The 25,693-nt window shown below is 39.8% G+C and overlaps 1 protein-coding gene across 2 annotated transcripts in view; it reads left to right on the top strand.

The window, feature by feature from the left end:
• ASCC3 (activating signal cointegrator 1 complex subunit 3) overlaps window positions 1–25,693 on the top strand; it is an 884,679-nt gene that overhangs the window by 676,171 nt on the left and 182,815 nt on the right. For both annotated transcript variants that reach the window (XM_088472337.1, XM_088472346.1), the window contains exons 23-30: window positions 5,694–5,792; window positions 8,062–8,230; window positions 8,575–8,795; window positions 9,338–9,423; window positions 11,985–12,151; window positions 12,238–12,383; window positions 12,811–12,931; window positions 18,202–18,344. In XM_088472337.1, the coding sequence (XP_088328463.1) occupies window positions 5,694–5,792; window positions 8,062–8,230; window positions 8,575–8,795; window positions 9,338–9,423; window positions 11,985–12,151; window positions 12,238–12,383; window positions 12,811–12,931; window positions 18,202–18,344 (1,152 nt within the window). The remainder of the gene's footprint in view (window positions 1–5,693; window positions 5,793–8,061; window positions 8,231–8,574; window positions 8,796–9,337; window positions 9,424–11,984; window positions 12,152–12,237; window positions 12,384–12,810; window positions 12,932–18,201; window positions 18,345–25,693) is intronic.

Genomic DNA, 25,693 nt, shown 5'->3' with positions numbered 1-25,693 from the left:
ATTAATATGCTTACCTATTATAAAATGATTCTTTCTGTTATTTATATAGTTGAGTTCTGCCTCATATATTTTTATTCATTTTAAGTTCTGCCATCTCACAATACAACTAAATAAGCGCAGGGTCATATTTGTTCATTTTGCGTCAGTTTTTGTTTCTTTTTGAGTAGCCATAAACTCAAACTTGAATCTCTGCAGCTATATATGTAATTAAAACAACCAATTAGGTCCAAAGTTTTTAGTAATTTTACTAGCGCCAAAGTTACTAGTGCCAAAGTTTTTTTTCTTCTTATTCAATGTTTTTTTTTTATTTATGTAACAATTATCTTATTTTCACACAATTATCTCTCACCCCTGTAACACTAATATCACAACGCAGCTGCTCTCCCTTCTCTAATACACTTTACTTGATTTCCTTCACTTGTGTGGTGCCTTGGTGTGGTTTGGTTGGGCTGGCTTGGGGGTGTCCTACGCCTTAGACTTGAATATTAGTCAGTAAGCCGATAACTTTGGACAAAATGATACAATAAAACTCTCGTGTTTGATGTAAAATGTATTATAATTTTGTATAGTAATTGCATACATGCCTACCCTCCCGCTTTTAGTGGGAGCCTCCCGATTTTCACCTCAGGCTCCCGCTGTCCCGCAAACATTGCCACTACTCCCGGATTTTTTCTATCGACCCCTTTAAAATTAGCACTGCGCATGCGCAACGGACGGAGCCTACAAATGGAGATGTCACTCACAACGTGTGACGTGAAGGCCGGCCACCGCGGGGTTATGGACAGCGGTGGCCGTCTATTTACACAGTACCTCTGACGGAGGCTTCAGCAGGAGACGCGACAGTGGTGGCCCTTTCTACCCACATGCAAGGTGGTGCTGGTCCTTTTAGGGTCCTCTTGGTCCTCTTCAGGGGCTGGCCCTTCTTCTGCCTGCGGCTGTCACCCTGTCCCTCCAGTCTCCTCGGCGGGGCCTTCCTATTTATGGGCGTCAGCAGCAGCATGAAGTCCTCTGCGACGGTGGCTCCTTCCCTCTGGTCCTGGCAGCAGGGTCCTTAGCTGTCTTCTTGTCAGCGGGCACTACTCTGGGCAGCTGGCAGCTGATGGGGTCTTCCTCCGGGTCCTTCTGCTCTCCCAGCAGTTCCCGGCAGCAGCAGCAGGTCAGTCCCTACTCCCTATATCTACTCATGTAAGTGTGTGTGTGTGTGGTGAGTTCTGGTAATGTGTGTGTGTGTGTATGTAGTGAGATCTGGTAATTGTGTGTGTGTGTGTGTGTGTATGTAGTGAGATCTGGTAAGTGTGTGTATGTAATGAGATCTGGTAAGTGTGTGTATGTAGTGAGATCTGGTAAGTGTGTGTGCATGTAGTGAGATCTGGTAGTGTGTGTGTGTATGTAGTGAGATCTAGTAATGTGTGTGTGTAGTGAGATCTGGTAGTGTGTGTGTGTATGTAGTGAGATATGGTAATGTGTGTGTGTGTGTGTGTGTGTGTGTGTGCATGTAATGAGATCTGGTAGTGTGTGTGTGTATGTAGTGAGATCTAGTAATGTGTGTGTGTGACAGATATTAATGTCAGTGGGGGAGCTAGGGTATCAGATTATAGGAATGTATACACCCATAGGTGGAGTTAGACACGCCCTTTGGGTGGAGCAGACCACGCCCCCAAAACTGCGCTACACGTGTCGCTTTCTACAATCTCCCTCAAAGTGGTTTCCAAAAGTAGGCAAGTATGAGTAATTGTATGGTGCACCTACATCCTATTTCTCGGTGTATGTACAAAAAGTCTCAGTATGATAGCACCTCTCATTACTTGTAGTTAGGGTGTGCAGTCTAGGGCCCCTCCCCTATATACCTTTTAACTCTATAGTATAACCAATGTGTTTACTTGACCTATTATTTTAATGGTTTTAAAAAGTGGTTTTAAGGGTTTGTGTATTGTCTCGAAACTCCTATATTTTTAATGTACTTGTTTGTAATGTCTTTATTATATACAGTATATGATATATTTTCACCCATATAATATTAATTAGTTTATAAATTTATGTAATCTAGTAAGAAATAAACTGTTGCCCATGTGTAATTATAACATGCAGATATGGCTAGCTTTAAATGTATTCTAGAACTCTAATAAACAGATGTTTAATTCATTTTTTGAACCTAATAAAAACATAACAAGGCATCCAAAGAAAACAAAAGATAGATAATGTCTACCCAAGTGAAGAGGTGGTTACAGTTCTGTCATGTTCAGTAGTAGTACAAAGCTCATTAATGCCTGCTGTTGGATTTAACCCTAAGGTCAGAACACTGACTTGCCTATCTTTTGTATCACATAGTCTGAACATGACGAGAGGCACCCGGTCACCCAGTAGGTGGTGACCTAAACAGTTTACAAGGTCAACACCCTGTAGCTCTTTATCCCCAGTGCAGCCTTTATATGTTATGTGTTCATTATCTTGTCTCGTTTTTACATCTATTGAACAATCAAGCCTGATTCCTTCTTCTATGAAAGTTAATTTCAAAAAGTTACTGTGATAAGCTTACGGTTAAGTCCCTAAGCAAGTGTTGAATTTATTTGAATCTATTCTCCTTATTATATTTTGAGATTTATGCTTGCATAGTACATTAGTTATCCTGGTGTCACTGCTGAGTAAGAAATACTATAAATGTTGATTAAAGTTTCATGAAGTAATCTTCATTTATCTCATAATACAGTGCATCACTCAGGCAACACAATAAATGAGTGGAATGAATTGTTATTGGATAGTATCTAGCTTGCAATTATTTGAATATTTTTTCTGACTGAACCTGCTTGTACATTTATTTATCCCATCTAGTTTTAGGGAAACAAGGTAATCATGGTATGTCTAAGTAGCATTAGATATTTAATTTTAGCAGTATGTCACAGAGTGTTTTCCTTGCTTGATTGCTAGATTTTAAATGTCATAAAGTCTACAAATCTTAAGTGGTAAGAATAGACATCAAACAATTTGGTTACCATGTAGTTAGAATAGGATGTACATTTTTTTTTTACATTATTTGTCAGGAATAAGCAACCTCTCATAGATATAGTGAATAGTAGAGTATATCATCTTATGAAAATTATGTACTTTTTATTGATCTATGCATTAGTCCTGGAAAATGTTTGTATATAGCACCCTGTGAGTTTAATATACTGTTAGAATAATGTCATGTTAGAAAGGAGGAGCAATATTGCTGCACATCCACTAGCAGACCTCAAAACCACTGCACAATTACGACATTGTAATCGTGCAGACGTTTGTCAGTCTGTGATGTGCCTACACTGAACGAGCAGACTGGTCTTTTTTTACACATTTTTCTAAACTATTTGCAAACAATTAATAAGCAATTAAACGATAACGATATCATTATCGTTCAATCGCTCAATTTAATCGCCTAGTTGGATGGGCACCTTATCTTAAGTAGAGACAACCAACTGTTGTTTATTGACAACTCTGGGCCTGATTCAGAGATGTAGGCTAATGCATTCACAGCTCCGATCCGGTACGCAACTGCTGGGCTAAAATATGCTAATGCTGTAGCTGACTCGAAATGCATTGAGACGCCCACCTGCATCTTAACAGATCCAAGCAAAGGCATACAAATACGCAGTCGCCATCGCAGACCATTTGATAATCAGCCATTTCAGTAGCTCTATGGTCAAGCAGAATGGCCGTCTGAACTGAGTCGTCGGAACTACTTAATCTGCGTACAGGATTTGCAGACGCAGGCTACGATTCACCCCGAAAACGGCCAGGACACGCATGTGTTTTTTTGCCGCCCCTCCCTGTTATCTTCTCCAAACAGTTCCTGACTGTGAATCACTTTGCAAAGTAATCCTCACAGCGGGCGGCATCGCATAGGTTCCTTGATGCATGCGCAGTCTACCATTATCAGAACAGTGTACATCTCTGACTATCTATTTTTGCTAGTGCCCTGGAAGTATGTAAATAAGAACTCAACCCAGAAATAAAATTACTTTGTGGCATCAATTAAGCCGAAGTACCAGAACCATGGAAATAAATTCCAGCCTCCCCCCCCCCCCCCCCACCATTTGTTGAATGCTTTCCAATGCCACCTTCCAAAATGCAAAGCATTGAAATAACTAGAAATTCAAGCTCTTTGACTTTTCATGACATTTCATGTGATTAGAGTACAGAAGGATCGGCTGCCCTTCTATCCACTCATTAAGTATGTCAAACTTTTGGTATAATCTGTTTGGCATTGTTATTATATCTGTAACTGTCTATATTAATGATTTCACTTTAAATGTAAGTGCACACCATGGGCTCAATTTGGTAAACGGTGATTTTTATATCATTTAGAATCCGCCAGAACCCACTTCAGATTGTAGGAAGTTTCTAAAGCTAAAAGTCATTATTTACTAAAGGTCGTACTGACCTTCTAAATAGAACCCACCGTGAAAACCTGGTAATAATACCATAATAATACCATCCCTAGCTAGTTCCCACAATCTGAGTAATCAATATGGACCCATTCATTCCTATATAGAGTGTTGCAATTGACATCTCCGTTGTGCCCGGCCTCCCCAAAGGAGCAGCCATGTGTTGTTTTTTTTTGTTTTGCTAAGATCATGGACCAAAGAGGGCCATTTTCTAAGGATTTGTAATTCGTCACATGCAGCCATGTTGGTGTCTTTTTCCACAGCCACGTTTGTGTCTTATGCCAATGTCGTAGTGCACTTCAGTGTTTAGTGACAGTGCAGTTCCATCTCTGTGCATCATCGTTGCACCATCAAAACTTGTTCCAGTCCTATGGCAAGTGCGGTTTCTCTGCCCAAGCATGACCTCTTATGTGAGAGGTTGTGCATCTTTGGACGCTGACGCTTACAGGGACACGCCCACATCTGCTTAGTAACCCCCATGTTACCTTCTAGGAAAGTTCACAGAATTCGACAGACCGTGCTTCCATTTCTATCCTGTGTCTCAGAATGGGGACACATACGTTGTGTGACTGGGGCGCAAGCACAGAATTAAACATCTACCAGCTGCTTTCGGCGTCGACACTGCATGCAACTCAGAATCAGGCCCAAAGTGGTGAATGAGGGGTGTGGGTGGTGGGCGTGTGGTTTTTTTTTTTAATAAAATATTAAAACCTTCAAGTGCCATCATGTTCTGGAAGCATTGGTACACTTGTAGAGAACAATATTATTAATAATTATTACCTCTGCGCCCAAAGCCACATTGGTGCAGAAAAGAGCCCTGGGCTTTATTTGCATGGCTGGTTGTCCTTAGGGAGGGGGACCCCCACTTTTTTTATGGCAATTACCTAGGGATTACAGACCTGGGCTGACCAGTCTAGTGCTGGTTGATTATGACAGTGTCCCCCTTCTATAGTGTCACCAGCTCTGGCTGGTTCAGCCTAATGCTGTTAGGCAAAAATATGGCGGACCCCTTGCCATCTTTTCCACCTAATTTTCACTACTAGATGAGGCATAAAAGCCCAGGACTGGCTATGAAATTTCAGGGTATCCTCACATGGTATTTTTTTATTTTTAATGAATTCTACAATTTTCATCATGATAGCCTGCACAAATCATATTGATATACAAGTATACCACATGCTGCTCTGTCCCTCACCCTGTAACACCCACCCCCATCCTCCTGCTCTGATGAATAATCTTAGACAAGCAGCTGTAATGTATGTTTTGTTTTGATAGGTGCATGGAACTGTTGGAGAACCCTGGTGGATTTGGGTTGAAGATCCTACTAATGACCACATCTATCATTCAGAATATTTTCTGCTTCAAAAGAAACAGGTACTGTATTGTATATGTATGCTATTCTAGCTTTGAGACTGAAATGTCTTTTCACAAAAATGTTTATACCTTATATACCTCACGTATTTGGATATTAGAGCATGCACTTCTCGTAAAGACAGCCTATTTCTGACATGTTTGGCCTTCTCAGTATAAAGTAGGTTGTTCTAGTCAGCATTTAAAGAGATACAGAGGAAGCAATTTTACAGAATCACTATAGAGACACTGAGCTTCACATCCTACCCTGCCATAAGAGGAACAAAATCAAATCCAAAGCAGGCTGTCGGTAGATGGGTGTTGTGCATCAACTTCACAAGACTTCTGGAGGTATTCTGTGGTATCTGGAACCAAGAAGTTAGCAGCAGATCCTTTAAGTCATGTATGTTGTGAGGAGGGACCACATGGTTCATACTACAGATGCTCAATTGGATTGAGCTCTGGGTAGTTTGGTGGCCAAGTCAACATATTGAACACTTTGTCTTGTTCCTCAAACCGTTCCTGAATGATTTTTGAAGTGTGGCAGGGTGCATTATCCTGCTGAAAGAGGCCCCCGCAATCAGGTTATACCGTTGCCATTAAGCGGTGTACTTGGTCTGCAACAATGTTTAGGTAGGTGGTATGAGTCAAAGTAAATCCACATGAATGCCAGGACCCAAGGTTTCCCAACAGAACATTGCCCAGACCATCACACTGTCTCCTCCAGCTTGCCTTCTTCCCATATGGCATCCTGCTGCCATCTTTTCTCCAGATAAATGATGCACACACATCGGCTGTCCACATGGTGTAAAAGAAACTGTGATTCATAAGACCAGGCCACCTTCTTCCATTGCTCCATGGATCAGTTCTGACACTAAGGCTGCATACACATCTATAGATATATCTGTCCAATCTATCTGGTGGAAAGGAAAATCTGGTAATGTATGGGAGCAAATAACAATAGAGATTTGCTTCCAATCACTGGAAAACAGACCAGATTTTTCTTCCCATCAGACAGATTGGACAGATATATCTATAGGTGTGTGCGCAGCCTTACTTGCCCATTGGCAGTGGACAGTGGTCAGCATGGGCACTCTGATCGATGTGCGGCTACACAGCCCCATACGCAGAGAGTTGTGATGCACTGTGTGTTTTGACACCTTTCTATCATAGCCAGCATTTCAGCAATTTGTGCTACATTAGCTCTTGTGGGATGAGACTAGAAAGGATAGCCATCGCTCCTGACGCACATCATTGAGCCATGGACACCTTTGACCCTGTGGTGGGTTCACCGGTTGTCTTCCTTGGACCACTGCATATCAGGAACACCCCACAACACCTACCGTTTTGGATATGCTTTGACATAACCATCTAGCCATTACAATTTGGCCCTTGTCAAAGTCTCTCAGATCCTTACGCTTGCCCATTTTTCCTGCTTCCAACACATTAACTTCAAAAACTGAGTGTTTACTTGCTGCCTAATATATGCCACCCCTTGACAGCTGGCATTGTAACAATATAATCAATGTTATTAATTTCACCTGCCAGTGATTTTAATGTTAGTGCGGATCTCTGTATATATATATATATATATTCGGGATGTGCAGGTTCGGATTAGTTAGAATTTTCCCGCCAAATTCTGATTTATTTATTTTTTCCCCTCCAAAAATCGGGTCTCAGAAAGAGGCAAAACGTCATCTTTCATGGACAAACATCATTATTCCTGGACAAAAGTCCATGAAAGATGATGTTTGTCCATGGAAGATGACGTTTTGCCTCTTTCTGAGACCCGATTTTTGGCGGGGAAAATCCGAACTAATCCGAGCCTGCACATCCCTAGTATATATAGGGATCTATTTATTAAACTGAGAATTGCCCTTTCTCAATTTATTAAAAGGATAACACCGGAGATGCTCACTTAGTGTGACTCGCCCCTGTTTCCATAGACCTCTATAGGGACAGCGTTGCTGGGTAATGCCAACTTGAGATGGCATTACCCTATACCCAGCAATAGGAACCTTACAAGGCAGAAAGACTTTGCTTCCTCTGTGCTACTGTCGACATATGCGACACTTCGCCAGATGTGCTAGGCTGCTAATGAAGGAGAGAAAAAACTCACAGAGAAATTAACTTGTGATAGGTAAACTGCAGCACAACAAGTGGCAAAACGGATTTGTAGCAAATGTCAAGATTGAACTAATAGACCACATAGAGCCAAGACAAGTCTACAGATACGTAATGTTGGTGTGTTTAAACTTTAAACTAGTAAATAAGTGTAATTTCCTTTGAACAGGTTGTCACAAAAGAACAACAACTTCTAGTGTTTACAATACCCATCTTCGAACCATTACCTTCCCAATACTATATCAGAGCAGTGTCTGATCGATGGTTAGGAGCTGAAGCTGTTTGCATAATAAATTTTCAACATCTCATTCTACCAGAAAGACATCCTCCACACACAGGTAGGAATTAATTTCACTTCAAGATCATTTATCACAAATGTTGTTTTTCGGTAAAATTGAGAAATGGACGTGTTTCAAAATGTTAAAAAGTATTCTATATACTGAATCCTCCTGGTTTAAATTAATGTGAACAAAATACATAATTACACATTTTTGGTGTCCTTATTCTGTGGGAAAAATAACATTTGTATTATTTTTTCTTGTTTCACCTTTTATAAGGCAATTCAATTAAAACTCGGCTCTATTTGTTTTGTGGTGCTACCTATAGAGTGCTCGATTTGTCCTGCACATATTGTTATATTCTATTTAGTATGTTCTTGCTATTTTTTATTATTCTATTGCAGAACTGCTGGATCTGCAGCCTTTGCCAGTCACAGCTTTGGGGCATAGAGAATATGAAGCACTTTATAAGTTTACACACTTTAACCCAGTTCAGACTCAAATTTTCCATACCCTCTATCACACGGACTCGAATGTTCTGCTCGGTGCTCCAACTGGCTCTGGAAAGACCGTAGCGGCAGAGCTGGCCATCTTCAGAGTCTTCAACAAGTATCCAACATCTAAGGTTTGGAATTCAATGTCTTTGCTGTATTTTTGGCAATTTTGTTTGTTATAATTTCCCCATAGCTGGGGTGGGGATCATACAGTAAAAACAATTCAAGAGCACATGGGACAAACATATTGATAATTATAAGTAAATGTAAAAAAATTTGTTAATAAGTTAAAATGCAAAAAAGGACAGAGTTCATTCACTGTTTATACTTTTATGCCATATAATTCTATGTATATGTTCTTCTAAAAATATTTGCCATTCATACACGTTCTGTCACAGTTGAGGTTAAAAATAGACCAATGTCTTCAATACAACATTGCCATATACATTTTTAAATGTATAGTATTACTCAAACATTATGTGACATCAATGTTGGGTTACCTATTACAATTATATAGCTTGCTCTTACCTTTTACAATTACTCCTTTTTTTCTTTTATATATAACAATGTTGAATGCATGTAACAATACATGAAACTACCCTGCATCTATAGACTGCTTTTTAATACATAGCCTAAACATTGTCTCTTTATCCTATCTCGCATATGTATATAGGCAGTCTATATAGCACCACTGAAAGCTCTAGTCCGTGAACGAATGGAAGACTGGAGAGTGAGAATTGAAGAAAAGCTTGGTAAAAAGTAAGTTACTAGTGACATTTAGTTTGACATAGTTGAGATCTTGAATCTCATTATGTTGTTATGTGTTTTTTTTAACCATTTAACTTATGTTTTTTCTTCTTTAATACATAAAAAATCAAGTAAAAATTGTATTTAAATATTTTAGTGAAAAAAATATCCCTAGAGGTGTCCATAGATCCCCATTGTAGCATTACCCCACCCCAGTGGCAGTTAAGCCCCCAGTAGCTTTATGCCCTACCCCCATTGATAATAGATAACCCAGTGGAATTACATCACCCCATCCCTGAGTCGCCTCCCCACCAGCAGTAAACTCCCCGTGTCAATCGAATCCACCCCCGCCTCCAGTGACAATGATTCCCTTTTTAGTAATTACCCTATGTCCTGGCCAGAATTCATAGATCATCCCCAGTGGACATAGAGTTCCCCCTGTCATTAACAGTTCCCCCCCACACATTTCATGCAGAGTACAGCGGAGTGGGTCATGGAAAGAACGCAGTCCTCTATTTGCACTTGGATTTAACTTTATTATAGGGTGCCATTACTCCAGAATGCCATTCACATGGCATTCTGGGGCGCAAAATCGTGAATGATGTCAGCTAACACAGATCACTACATCACTGCCAGGGGCCAGACAAGAAGGAGGAAATTCATTCTCCACATGTGCAGAATGGATTTTCTCTTAAAATACCGGGACAGAAAACGTATGTGATGGAACCATGTTAGATAAAAAACATCTGGCTGCAAACGCATCTCCTGTTACCATGCTAGGTAAGTGGTTAAATTAGCTTCTATGTGACATGAAATCTCTTATGAGCACAAACATCCCATATGTAGGTTTCTATATCATCACTTTATATGAGATTACCACGTTACTATAAATTATAAAGAATATATGAGTTGCTGATGTAATTGTATGGTACAAAGCTAAGTGTTAAAACTGTCAGAGGTTACAAATGAAAGTTTAGGTAAGCAATAGCTAAAAAATTATGTCAAGTTCAGAGAATAGGGAACAAGTAATTTGTTAAGAACTTGCAGCTCTTGTGCAGCAATGCAAAAGAGGCGTACCTGGGCCATGAAGCACCGTCTGTACACTACTGAAGACTGGATGAAGGTATTATGGGACCGATTAGGTTCATCAACAAGGTTATTTGTATACCTTGAGTCAGTGAAATGATGGTTCCTTACTGTATGGGCTTATTTACTAAGCGGCGGCTTAAGGCCCAACTTTTAAATGGCATTATTTTTAATAGCAAAACACCACATGTTTTCTCATTAAAAGCATTGTCCCTTTATATTTTGTATGTTAGTACAGTTCTGTGTATAAAAAAAAACATAATTTTGAATCAAGGAATCAAGGTTATTTTCCAACTGTAGAGGTCAATATTAAGTATTGAGGTAAGTTTTTAAATAGTGAATGTTGTGTATCCTTACCATATTCATCAGTTCAATGTGCAGAACAGTATCTCTGCTCGCCGCTCACTCTTTAAACATTATTCACTGTGTTTGCATTCATACATGCCTTCAATTTTTATATCTGCCAATACAATAGGAAAGTATGCTTTCCCATTGGTTATGTTATTTGGTACTGGGACACCAGAACAATTGATTTTAACATTAATGGTTCCCAACATTACTGGTCTGTGAACTCACTGCAATACTTCAGCTATGAAGCTAACTTTAAGGATATCGGGCCTGATTCAGCTTTGGGAATAGAGAAAGATAGAGCAAGTAACTTTGCACCTGGACAGACCATGTTGCAATGCAAGGGATGCAAATACATACCTTTCTTTGCATGTGGGGTAAATAATTGCTGCTTTTGCATGTAGCCCACAAATGCTGGACAGCTTCATTTTTACCCAGCAATTTAGATATCAGTTTGGACAATGGTTTTACCAAGATGCACAATGGCTTGCTCTTTCTTACTCTATTCCCAAATCTGAATCAGTCCCTGTGTCCATGATTGTCTACTTCTGTATGAAGCCACCATTGATTGGCTCTTTTCTCTGGAATGGTAAATCTTTCCGATGTGTCACTCATTCGCCGATGTGCTAGCGCCATATGTAATCTCTGTGGCAGGGAAACAGAGTATGCCTGGAGTTCAGTAAATGGATCAAATAAAATGTCTCCTGTGCTTTTTCCTATACATAAAAAAAATGACAGACTTATCTATTTTCAGTTTGGCCTAACACTACAAAAAATGTTTATTGTGTTACGTTTCCTGTAATATACTCTACATATTTGGCATTTTACCCTTAGTAATGTGCTAACATGAAGTTGGAGCCAGTGACACACTGCAGGTTTGCTATGTCCTAGCAGTTATACACAAAAGCACAGTGAGTGCACAAAGATCAATAGTAATCATAAATCTACAGTATGTTTAATCTTTGTGCACATTAATAAAACAGATAACAATGTAAACCATTGGATTGTGAGTAATAGTGTTTGTACAGGACAATTTTATATACACTAATGGGTAACTTGTTTAGTAAATCCAGCATTATATTGCAGCATTTACTTAATGAATGTAACAAAAGTGTAACAATAAATGTATTTCTTAACAGAGTGGTAGAGCTGACAGGAGACGTCACTCCGGATATGAGGGCCATTGCTGAAGCTGACCTCATTGTCACTACCCCAGAGAAGTGGGATGGCATCAGCAGGAGCTGGCAAAACAGAAGCTATGTACAAAAGGTCTCCATTCTAATCATTGATGAAATTCATTTGCTTGGTAAGTACTGCCATGAACTTGGTAATCAGAAGCAATGAATGTTCTTAATATTTTCATGATCGAACTCATTATATGATTGTGTTTAGGTGACGAGAGGGGACCAGTACTTGAAGTTATCGTATCCCGGACAAATTTCATTTCCTCACACACAGAGAGGACGGTGCGAGTTGTTGGTTTGTCAACAGCCCTGGCAAATGCTAGAGACCTTGCAGATTGGTTGGGCATTGGACAGGTAGGAGAGATGTGTCTTCTTTTTCAACTCGTATTTTATGTAATGACAGAAACCACTTTACATAATAAACAGGTCAAAATAAAAGTAAAAAATAAATGTGTGTCTTCTTTTCACAGTATACAATGTTAAACTCTTCATAACTAAATAAAGTAAACTTTGTACTGTACTTTATGGTTACTAAACTACAAGCCCTTAGTTAAACATAGCTAGCATTGCATAATACAATCTTATCGCTATGTGGTTAAGTAATGTCTCTAATGTGTATATTTTTTCTAAAACATTTGAATGGATCTGTTATCAAGAATACACTGTGCTTTTAAAGTATGCGTTTTTCATTTCCCTTAAAATAAACCATGATGTACTTTAACTTTAATTAACAGTGAAACAAACTAGTTTATTTACACAGGTGTTTTCTTTTTCTTTATAGATGGGTCTGTTTAACTTTCGGCCATCTGTGAGACCAGTTCCTCTGGAGGTACACATTCAGGGCTTCCCTGGACAACACTACTGTCCTCGTATGGCCAGTATGAACAAGCCTACATTTCAGGGTAAGCGTCTCTAAATGAAAATAAGGGATAATCCGCTTTTCAGGAGGTTCACATACAGTCTGAGTGTACCTATATGTAACAGTCCCTAAGTTGCATTAGAGCTTTCACATTTTTATTTTTGCCATAAAATGCGACAAAATGCTGAGAAAGTAGATCTGTACGCATTTGGAATTTGAGTTGTGCTGTATATATCACAAGGCTCATTAAATCCATTTACAGATGTGTACTCATATATCTAGCCTCAATATGCCCTGCAGCGTTAGTTCATATATCAGACAAAATTATCAGGGGTAAGTTGTATGGTAAACACAGGGCCGGCCTTAAATGTATTCTTGGTATATATGCGAGTAGAGCAACAACCAGCAGAGGGCAGCAGTGAGAAACAAATGTGATGGAGCAACAGATCCAACATAGCAACAGTTTGTGGGTACAGCTTCTACCACTTACTCCATTTACCTGCAGACATATCTGTCCATCGACTGTGCAGCACAGCCAATGCGATATGTCGGTGAACGCCGATGTTCACCGACATATAGTGGGTACACATTGGCCGACGGCCAGCAGATATATTGGCCGATCAATTGATCGGCCAATGTATCTGTCAGTGTGTACCCAGCTTTACTGAGCTGTATGTATGTACAGACATATTTAGAGACTAGAATACTGACATTTTTTCACATCTCCTGCTTCAAATGCATAGATACCTAAACAGCAGCCTGACAAAGGCACAGGACATCCAAAAACCTGCATGGTGAAGTGAAATCAGGGCTTTTAGATTACATTTCCTACCTTTCTGCAAAGTAATAAGTTATAATATTGGTCAGGATCCTGCTCAGGAGAGCACTTGAATATTAGGAAATAGAGGTGGTAAGGGACACAAAACGATAGAATGTGGATACTTATCTATTTAGGCTCCCTGGTCTAAATGTTGAAATAATTGATACATCCAGACTGATTTAAGTAAAGTGTTCTCTGCATTAAAACATAAAATACTTTTTAGTTGTATACTTTATGGTCTACAGCAATGTGTATAATAAAGACATGCATGTTTGCTAAATATATAGAGCTTTGCTATACTTAACTGACATTTTCTATTAAAATAGATTATTATCCTTTACTTATCAACAACTAACATATTGCACAATAGTATTGTGTGAAATTTATATTCACAAAACTGTGCCTGAAATGTGATGTACATTCTAAATGCTTTACTACAGCAACAATCAACGTGTATACATTAAATGCTATACCCACAGATAAACCGATTCTTGTTTGGGTATTTATGATCTCTTATTCTTAGAAATAAAATTTGCCTGATGTCCTGTAGTGCCTTGTGAAAATGACGGTTTAGATTTTCTAATTAGCTTTGTGACAGTACAGAAGTATTGATGGGAATTTTAAACTAGTCTTGACTATTTCCATTATTTATTGGCTACAGAAATGCTATGTAAAAAGCACTAATGAACAATAAATCAAGCTCTCGCTGTTTAATCGCACCTGTTCTTGGGGGAGCAAGAAGGCATTAGATCTTCTGTTTCCAGATTCTACAATGCTGTATGTGTATATAATGATGATGTATTTCAGCCATCTCCACAGACTCATTTGTAGCATAAACCTGCAATCTCCAATAATTCAACAGCTGTAATCTTTGTATTAGACACCACCTGATTAGTTACATGGATCAGCCTTTATTAGATGGTAGTCTATATCATTACTGACTTTCCCTTGGGCACTGCATAAGTATTTATGCTCTAAATGGTACCGACTTGCCCCATGTTACTCATAATATCTGGATACAAACATCTGCATTAGCTGTAAAAATGTCACATCAATCTATTGATATAATTATGTAAGTATGATAAGAATTTCCTGATGGCCACCATGACGGAAAACAAAATTATACATTGCTGTTTGTTGCAATAGAAGTAAACCTGTACGTTTTGTGATAAAGAAAACAAGTGCACTACAAATTTCAAACATCTTGTGAATAATATGCAATTTTATGGTAAATGTAAAATGACAGATACATTATTGGTTTTAATATTAAAAATAAATCATATAATGTTCTCCAATTGTAATTTGAGTTAGAAAACATTTGAGACTGGAAACACTTCAGAGCAGGGGTATTTTGAAGGCCCCATAGCAGAAGTTCGTAAGGGCCCCTATGTACCATCAAATAGTGAAAAATGTATATAACACATGTAACTTTGACAAGGAAGATGGGCCCCATAGCAGCTGCACCCCTTCCAGTTATGGTAGTTATGCCCATGCTTCAGAGGCCATATGAGTCGCCCTCTAAAGTTCAGAAGTACCGCACATTGGGGGGGAAATTAATAAAAAAATGGCTTAACGTGCACATTTGTACTCATCGTGCAATCCTAATAGCCTCGACTTTTCAAATTCTCCATAACAGGTGTTGCGAAACGTTTTGACCACCTCCTTAGTAAGTGAAAAGTTGTGCAAAACCAAATCAAAATGTTGGGACTTGGATCAAAATCACTGGGACATTCTCCTTAATGACTATTTAGGAAAATATATTTTTTTGATTACAGTAGCTTAATTTGGACAATAATGTCATGTCAATTTTGGAGTGAAAAAGTACAAAGTGCAGGAAATTAGGGGTGCTGTATGAATGAGACGTGTTTGAAAGATTGGAAGTGGGTGTTAGAGGAGTATTTTGAAGGTTTTTTAAGTGTCTTTTAATGACACAAATATATACTTATAGCTATTTTATGCACCCCCAATTTAAAAACATTTATTTAGCCAAACAGCACTAGCTTTCTAACATTATTTCACTGTTTAGGAACATACATATACAAGCCATTTGACACATTTTTAGAACCCCAAATACTTTTATTATGGCCACTAATACACTTTTATATTGTTATCCTATATCAGTTTGGCTTTTTTGGGGTACAGCCAGATTTCCCCATTTTTACCTATACTTATTGCAGCAAAGTAGAGCAAAAATTATCGCACAAATGCTGCATTTTGACTTTTGCTCTAGGATTGCGTGAAAAACGCTGAATGCGCATAGCCGTGAAAAGCGGTAAAATCCTGCGAAGGGTGTGAAAACGTAATAATGTGTTAAATTATGAATTCCCCAATTACCTTTGATCTCAGTAATAAGTTAAAAAATACTTTAAAACTAAGGAATAGTCCGCTATATGTATTAACCTCTCAGCAGGCATTTTAAACAAGCAATAACAAACAAATCAAATAAAGCAGGATCTGGAGGTCGCCGATGAAGGTTCAAAGCGCGGCATGCGGCCCAAGGGCCCCTTGTCGCCTATAACTGCATTGAACAAGATAAAAGTATGCAAAGATGCATTGTTTATGAAGATGGAGACTATTTGATAATTTGTACGGTAAAACTTGAATCAGAAACATATACGTGCACTATATAAAATCTTACCAAAATAGAACATTAAATCAACACATACAGATATTCATGTTATCACCTAAAATTTTATATTGTTCAGGTTTGGGGTGAAAAGGGGTGGCAATCAGTGACGTAGCCACATTATTCTGATTATGCATGCCAACTCTCATTCGTAGGATACTTTTCATCAAGTGGGATGGGTGACATTCATTACTAGTTAGCACTAAGCAACAGGGTTAAGAACACACAATAATTGTGATTTTAGTCAAACTATTAAGAAGTTAAGATTAAAATAAATGCTTTTTAACAGAATTGTGGATTGGTATATAGAGGAGGATTAGGACTACAGATAAGGCTACCATACTCTGCATCAATATATGGATTGGGATATAGAGGAGGATAAGTAATACCGATAAGGCTACCGTACACTGCATGAATATATGGATTGGGATATAGAGGAGGATAAGGACTACAGATAAGGCTACCATACTCTGCATGAATATATGGATTGGGATATAGCGGAGGATTAGGACTACAGATATGACTACCATACTCTGCATGAGTATATGGATTGGGATATAAAGGCGCATTAGTACGACAGATAAATAGGCATGTGCATGCTCGGATTAGTTTGGATTTTCCCGCCAAATTCTGTTTTGTTTTGTTTTTCCCGCCAAAATCGAGTCTCAGAAAGAGGTAAACCGTCATCTTTCATGGACAAACATCATCATTCCTGGACAAAAGTCCATGAAAGATGATGTTTGTCCATGAAAGATGACGTTTTGCCTCTTTCTGAGACCCGATTTTTGCCGGGAAAATCCGAAGTTGGCGGGAAAATCCGAACTAATCCGAGCCTGCACATCCCTACAGATAAGGCTACCATACTCTGCATCAATATATGGTTTGAGATATAGAGGAGGATTTGGACTACAGATAAGGCTACCATACTCTGCATCAATATATGGATTGGGATATAGAGGAGGATAAGAACTACAGATAAGGCTACCACCATACGCTGCATCAATATGTATGGATTGGGATATGGGGAGGATTAGTACTACAGATAAGGCTACCATACTCTTCATGAATATATGGATAGGGATATAGAGGAGGATTAGGACTACAGATTAAACTACCATACTCAGCATGAATATATGGATTGGGATATAGAGGAGGATTAGTACTACAGATTAAACTACCATACTCAGCATGAATATATGGATTGGGATATAAAGGAGGATTAGGACTACAGATAAGGCTACCAAACTCTGCATCAATATATGGATTGGGATATAGAGGAGGATAAGTAATACCGATAAGGCTACCGTACACTGCATGAATATATGGATTGGGATATAAAGGAGGATTAGGACTACAGATAAGGCTACCATACTCTTCATGAATATATGGATTGGGATATAAAGGAGGATTAGGACTACAGATAAGGCTACCATACTCTGCATGAATATATGGATTGGGATATAGAGCAGGATTAGGACTACAGATAAGGCTACCATACTCTGCATCAATATATTGACACTGTTAAGTTTGCTTCCAGTGAAAAAGTGAATTTGGAGTAAGGAGTTTGTTTTGCCTAAAAGGAATATTGGGCAATTTTATTGCGGTTCATTGTGTTATATTTCTGTTGCTGTTGCAGAATTTATTGTGTGTGATAATTATATTGGAGTCAAGAACTTGCTATGTGTTTTAATCATAATTAAAATTGACATTAGGAGAATATGATTGTGTGAGTGGCTGATCAGACAATTTTAGAAATAGCTGAAAAAGGACTATACTGTACTATTCAGAGCTCAACATTTTATACAATAATATATGAACATGCATCATGTTATATCTTTATTTCTTTTGTTTGTTTCCTTGTTAACAGCTATAAGAAGCCATTCACCAGCAAAGCCTGTACTCATCTTTGTGTCATCAAGGCGTCAAACACGTCTCACTGCAATTGATTTAATTGCATTCTTAGCAACTGAAAATGACCCCAAACAGTGGCTAAATATGGACGAAAGAGAGGTAATTATTTACGCATTTCCAATTAAATATATGAATATATTTGTTTTCACAATAGTGTATGTTACATAAAGAAGCTGATTTTACTATTGTGATTTATTTAATTTATTTTCACAAATCAATAAAACTTTAGGAAAATCACCAAATTGTCCCTAAAGCATTTTTTTGAAACCTGGAACTTTGACGGCAGTATTTGCTAAATTCCCATGTCCCATGTCTACAACTCGAAATCTGTTTGTTTGAATAATTAATTTTGGCAAAACATATGTATTGGTTTGTCTCCGTGATTAGTTGTGCAAGTGTATGCACATGGGGATAATGCCTTAGTAACATATTTATATTTGTTGTCGCCCAAAGCTACTTTCTCTGTGCCACCCCTAACCACTATTTTTACCATAGCTGACCATGGTTTTAGCCGAACTGTATTATTTATTTATTACCAGTTATTTATATAGCGCACACATATTCCGCAGCGCTTTACAGAGAATATCTTACCATTCACATCTGTATGAGATTTTATAAACAAAATAGACATATAATTAACACGTAATTGAGTTTAAACCTAAATATAAAAAATGTAACAGTATATATGTACAAGTCATGTGCAAGTTGAACAGAGTGACCTTAGCCAACTGTAGCTCTGCTTCATTATTCCCGTGCTTTTGTGACATTTACGCAAATGTATTTCTCAGTGTTTTGTATAATAATGATCAGTGCAGTTTGTGAAGTCAATTAGTATATTATGGCTTTTTTAACCAGAAGATTGGTTGGTGAATTATTGTGCATGACTTGTGAAACACCTTGCTGACATAGGTTGGAGCTGTCACATTTTCCCTCATATTACCTGGAGATTTCGAGCGGAACTCATTAGTGGTGTGAACACTTTGAGATCTTTGGAGTGGTGTTGGATATTTACTTGCATTATGGTAAAAGGCTGTACCTGCGCTCAACTAAATCTTTGCAAAAACAAAGCAAAAAGCACTGAGCATTTGCCCCAGGCATATGATCTATTAATCAGTATGACAGGTTACTGTAGCTTGATTATTATGCCAATGGGTTTGCTAGTTTGCTTTTTGCTGCATGAATGTCTGATTACCATTGCTATGCTAATAAGGACTCCCTTTATTTAAGCTCAGTGAGTTCTTCAGTTTCAAATATAACATAATGACAAACGCATCCTCTTCTCTTTCTCATTTGAAAATAGTGACTGTAAAGTAGCTGTGTGTCGGCAGCATATTTAGATTCAGGTTGCTGCTTGTAGTATTGGCACAGTACATTACAATAAGGGAAGAATTTACTGATCACAATTGTACATGTGCAGTCATTTGCAACAGTGTTCTGCTCTATGTATCTATTGTTCTCATAAATTATGGATTATGTATTATTAACATGAATAAATAGGTGTTTTCTTTCTCCTTGAATACCATGAAACTTACATTCTGAACTTATGTGAAGACAAAACTTATTTGGAAATAGTGCCTCAGAAATTGTAACATTAATATCCATTTCAATTAACACTTGATGATAGTAATTAAGTGTTAATTTAAATGGATGTGTGTGTCCCGGAAGACACACATTTCAGGAAGCTCTCCCGGACTCCTGAGATAGTAGGCTGGCCTCCCACACACAGTGACACAATTCTTGGTGAGTCACGTTACCCAGCCATTACTGCAATGGCAGCATTGTATAAGGGGTCAAAGACAGTAATGATGTGATTCTTGGGACCATGCCCCCCTCCATAATCATGTGGACGACCTGGGTGAAAAGTCTGCAAGTATGTAGTAATGCTGTTTATTTTAAAAACTGTTTAAGGGTAATATCAGATGAGTCTGAACATTTCAGAATTCAGCATTTTCTGTTATAATTATGCCTGGGTGGGAGTTAAAATGACACTTCAGAGAGCCCCTGTCACAACTCATGGACGGATAATAGGCGCGAGGTCTAACATGCCAGCGGTGTTCACCAGGGACCCCCACAAGAAGGTTTAGACTTGGCTGCATCCAACATGCAGGTTGCGGCCCTCAGACTTGGTTCCCTTATACAGGTGCTGGTGTTCTTCTGGATGAGAGTGGAGTACCAGCAGGCGTACCACATAGTCGACAAGCCGGGTCGGATCCAAACGGACATGATGATACCAGGGAGCTGTCGATAATCGGTCACGGAGGGAATCAAAGGTCAAAACCAGAATAACAAGCACAATACCAGAATGGAGACTGAGTCATGTCACGAACAGAGCCAAGAACAGCAACGAGCAAACACTGGGATGCTGGAGTAAGGTTTGAGAGCCTATACTCTGGCACCTGCCTATTGCCCAGGGACTTTCCTTATATAGGGAGGAGTTCGATTCTCGCGCCAAACGTGACATCACATTTGGTGCGTTTATCTCTTTAAATTCCCTGCAGGTCAGCGTGCGCACCCCTAGGGGGAGCTGCTGCCGCCTACACATAGCTGTCCTGAGTAAAATAGACACCGGAACACTAGAAGCAGGTGCCAGGGACTCCCCGTTCACTGACCTGGACCTGGTAAGTGAGAGCCGGGTCCGGCCCCACTGTGACAGCCCGTACTTGGAAAGCCAGTGCCTAAAATAAAAGAAAATTATGAATTTGTGTTGTTTCTAGTCTTCTGTTTAGCTTTGAAAGTTTAAATAAATGCTAATTTAATGAAAAGAAATTGAGTCTCCCACTAGTGACCTGTAGTGCTGTCAGAGGCTGCCGTATATTCTCTTGTCTGTTAGTACATTTGGCAGTTGCGGGTAAACGGGTATCAGCTCAGGTCTAATGTATAGGGAAATACAATAAGAGCAATGGCTTGCTAGCTGCTGCCTTTTTCTCATAAGCTAAGGACTCTGCAAGATTTAAAAAAAAAAAACATGAAATATAAATGTATGAGAAGATTCATGTTTCCTTTAGTCCCACTCTATGGCGTAGCTACAGTAGGTACGGTTGCTACTCGGCCCAAGCTTCTGATCCTAACAAAATTCTGACCCTAACACTCTCTCAAATTACCGTCCTATCTCCCAGCTCCCATGCCCCTCTAAGCTACTGGAGAGACTTGTCTACACTCGCCTCACACACTTTCTTAACACCCACAACTTATTGGACCCACTTCAGTCTGGCTTTTGTTCCCAGCACTCCACAGAGACAGCACTGACTAAGGTAGTAAATGATCTGGTCACTGTCAAGGCTAAAGGCCATTACTCACTCCTAATTCTTCTAGATCTCTCTGCTGCTTTTACCACTCTCTTCTCATACAAGGTTCTGTTCTTGGACCTCTCCTTTTCTCCCTATATACATCCTCTTTAAGTGAACTCATTAACTCCTTTGACCTCCAATATCATCTCTATGCAGATGATACTCAAATTTACCTTTCCACCCCTGAGCTCTCCCCCTCGCTCCTTACCCGTATCTCCAACTGTCTCTCTGCTGTCTCTTCATGGATGTCCCAGCGCTTTCTTAAACTTAACATGTCCAAGACTGAGCTGATCATCTTCCCACCCTCTTCCACTACATCACTTCCCACAATTTCATTATCTATTGATGGCACAACTATCTCCTCTAGCCCCAAAGTGTGCTGTCTTATAGTTATCCTAGACTCCTCCCTCTCCTTTAAACCACACATTCAGCACCTCTCGCAGTCCTGCCGTTTTCACCTAAAAAATATCTCCAGGATTAGACCCTTCCTCACCCAGGATGCCACTAAAACCCTCATCCACTCACTGGTCATATCCAGATTTGACTACTGTAACCTTCTCCTATCTGGCCTCCCAGTCTCTCACCTCTCTCCACTACAATCGGTTCTCAATGCTGCTGCTTGGCTCATCTTCCTCTCCAGACGTTCTACATCTGCTTCCCCTCTCCGTCAAGCCCTACACTGGCTCCCCTTCCCCTTCAGATGCCAATTCAAGGTTCTTACATTCGCTTACAAAGCCCTCACCAAATCCTCTCCCGCATACATTTCTGACCTTCTCTCCCTTCACACTCCCGCCTGTCCACTTCGCTCAACTAATGCATGCCGCCTCTCTTGCCAACTGATTACTTCCTCCCACTCCCGCATCCGAGATTTTGCCCGTGCTGCTCCCTACCTTTGGAATGCTCTCCCTCTCCCTATCAGACTCTCCACCTCTCTACAAATCTTCAAACGGGCTCTCAAGACCCACTACTTCATCAAGGTCTTTCAGCACTCATCCTAACCCACCTCATTCTCTTTCCTTCTTATCTTCCCCTTCTGTGTCACGCCTGTCCATCTGCCCCCCCTTAGAATGTAAGCTCTCATGAGCAGGGACCTCTTCCCTCATGTGCTTCTCTTTACATTTTCTTCTACTCTCTACTCCCCATTAGGGCACCTAACACGGGACTGCCAACTCCTGGCAGCTTATTGTGAGTGCTTTAATCACTATTTCAGCAATGTATATAAGTCGTGTCCTTGTCCTGCACTGTAATGTACTGTAAGTTACTTGTTTCTTGTTCACCTATTAGTTCTATGTACTATGTAAGGCGCTGCGGAACACCTTGTGGCGCCATATAAATAAAGGATGATAATAATAATAATACAAACATTACAATCCCTAGGTCTTAAGGACACAGCTCTTTCTTGGTTCTCTTCCTACCTATCTGATTGCTCTTTTTCTGTTCGTTTTTTGAATTCTGCCTCCTCTTTGCTAACTTTATCAGTTGGAGTACCGCAAGGCTCTGTCTTAGGTCCTTTGCTATTCTCAATCTATACCACCTCTCTTGGCAAATTAATCCACTCTTTTGGATTTTAGCACCATCTGTATGCGGATGTTACTCAAATCTACCTATCCTCCAGATTTATCACCATCTGTATTTCTGCCATTTCTTCTTGGATGTCATCTTGCCACCTGAAACTTAATATTTCTAAAACAGAATTAATTATATTTCCACTGGCCAATAACCGTTACCAACCTGATCTCTTTATCACTGTTGGTAACTCAACAATCCACCCCGCCTCACAAGCTTGCTGCCTTGGTGTCATCCTTGACTCTGAACTGTCCTTTGTTCCCCACATTCAATCTGTTTCAAAATCATGTTACATACATTTAAAAAACATATCCAAATTTGACCATATCTCACACAAGACACTGCAAAAACTCTAATCCATGCACTCATTATTTCTCGCATTGACTATTGCAATAGTCTCCTTACTGGTCTTCCCAAAAACAGGCTATTGCCATTACAATCCTTTATGAATGCAGCTGCGAGGCTTATCTTCCTTGCCAAACGTTCGTCTGCTTCCCCGCTCTGTCAGTCTCTCCATTGGTTGCCAGTTTTCTACCGTGTTCAATACAAAATACTCTTACTTACACATAAGGCCATTAACCAAACCACACCAACATACATCTCTTCACTCATCTCAAAATATCTCCCAACCCGACCTCTCCGCTCACCACAAGATCTGCGTCTCATCCCCACGCATTACTTGCTCCCGTTCACGGTTACAGAACTTTCTTCGGGCTGCACCCACTCTATGAAGTGCCTTACCACGCACAGTAAGACTTACCTCTAGTCTTCAATCCTTCAAGCGTTCCCTGAAAACTCACCTCTTCAGACAGGCTTATCAGATTCCAGAACCAACCACATAACCTTCATAGCTTCCATGTCTTATTACATCCCCTCTCACAGTCCACACATAACCTCACACATTGTCTTTCTTTCACATACTCCTGACATTTGGCCGACATGCCTGTGTGACTGGATCATGCAGCCAACTAAGAAACTCTGAATTCTGGCTGGACCAAATTGCAATATATATCACCTATCCTTTTGTATAAATGCCTATTTCCCTATAGATTGTAAGCTTGCAAGCAGGGCCCTCTTACCTCTATGTCTGTCTGTTATTATCCTGTTTTGTTCTATAAATGTTTCCAATTGTAAAGCGCAACGGAATATGATGCACTATATAAGAAACTGTTAATAAATAAATAAGCTACCTCCACGGGGGGAGATCCGTGATGCATGCATCTGTCTTTAATAAAATGTACACAGATGCAGGGATGGTTCAATGAGAACCACATGTGAAATTTTTCTTAAAAAACAGGTGTTTTTAAAAAATAAGGGCGTGCCCCTTCCCACTCCTACAAATGTCTTAGGGGTCTCCCGTATGTAAGCACAACCAGCCCCGGGCTAGTCAGAACCAGCCCTGGTTGCCAAAATACGTGGGACAAACGAGGTAGGGGTCCCCCGTATTCTAGAAACCAGCACTACGCTCTGATCTGGTTCTGGAAATAAAGGGGGGAAAAATGCGTAGGGTCCCCCTGTATTTTCCAGAACCAGCACCGGACTTTTTCTAGCGGGGCCCGCAGCCGAAGCATTAACCCTGACCACTAGTCAGCCCAGGCCGGGGATCCCTGGGGACCCCCCCAATAAAGGTGCCCCCCTCTCCAGGGCACCCCAGGCCTAAACTGATAGCCTGGAGCTATCCCCGGCACCCCTAGGCATTAGAACAACATGTAGCTTAGAGACACAGGGATATAACAGGTATAATCACTATGTGGTGTAGCCTGGAGCTCAAGGGTATTGATTGGTGTTGTAGTGCGCTGGACGGCACGACAGCATGCAACCTGGTGGTTAGTAAGCACTGGTGGTGCAGGACACTTGTGCCCTCAGGGCTCTGTATATTTTTCTGTCTGCGGGAGTCTTAGAGGGCACGTCTATACAGCTGGAATTCCGGGGAGGAAATATCGCGCGTATGCGCAGTAGTCCATGTCATAGTTCAGGCCTCGGTGCCGTGGTGGGTCCAAGAGACTGCCGGTTCAAGTTACTTAGCAGTATGGATGGAGGCAGTACTGGGTGCTCCTCATCCAACAGCCCCCATTGGTCTAGTTATGCCCCTCGACCCCACCCTTACTCTCCTGTAACAGTTATAGTATAGCAGAGTAAAGAGAAATGTTTTCCTGAGTGTAATGTTAACACAACAAGAAAGGTGTTTTTCAGAAGTGGACTCGATTTCCACCACATATTTCCTAGCAAGGAATATGCACTGCCTAAAATATAAGCTTCACTACCTCTGCCTTTCATACCAACCCCACTAGATGAGGTAGAGGCATGAGAGTTTACTACAGAAAATATATAAAGATTCATAAATCCCATCTTCATAAAACATCATTAATAAACCAAGTACTAACAAGACATCTCTGTGTATTTGGAAAGGTCCTAAATGCAAAAATAAAACAATGACACCCTGATATGTAGTAAGCTGTTTTGATTGCAGATTCTAAAGTAACTCTAATTGTTTCTTTATACTGTGTCGTTAACCATACAAGTCACTTGATGCCAATAATGTCACATATCCAAGTGCTGATCTATTAGAGCAGTTTGTTTAATATATTATTTCTG

This window comes from Taudactylus pleione, unplaced genomic scaffold (genome assembly GCF_031769625.1).
Source record: "Taudactylus pleione unplaced genomic scaffold, aTauple2 ptg000015l, whole genome shotgun sequence".
NCBI lineage: Eukaryota > Metazoa > Chordata > Amphibia > Anura > Myobatrachidae > Taudactylus > Taudactylus pleione.
This window is presented reverse-complemented; position numbering and strand designations above follow the sequence as displayed.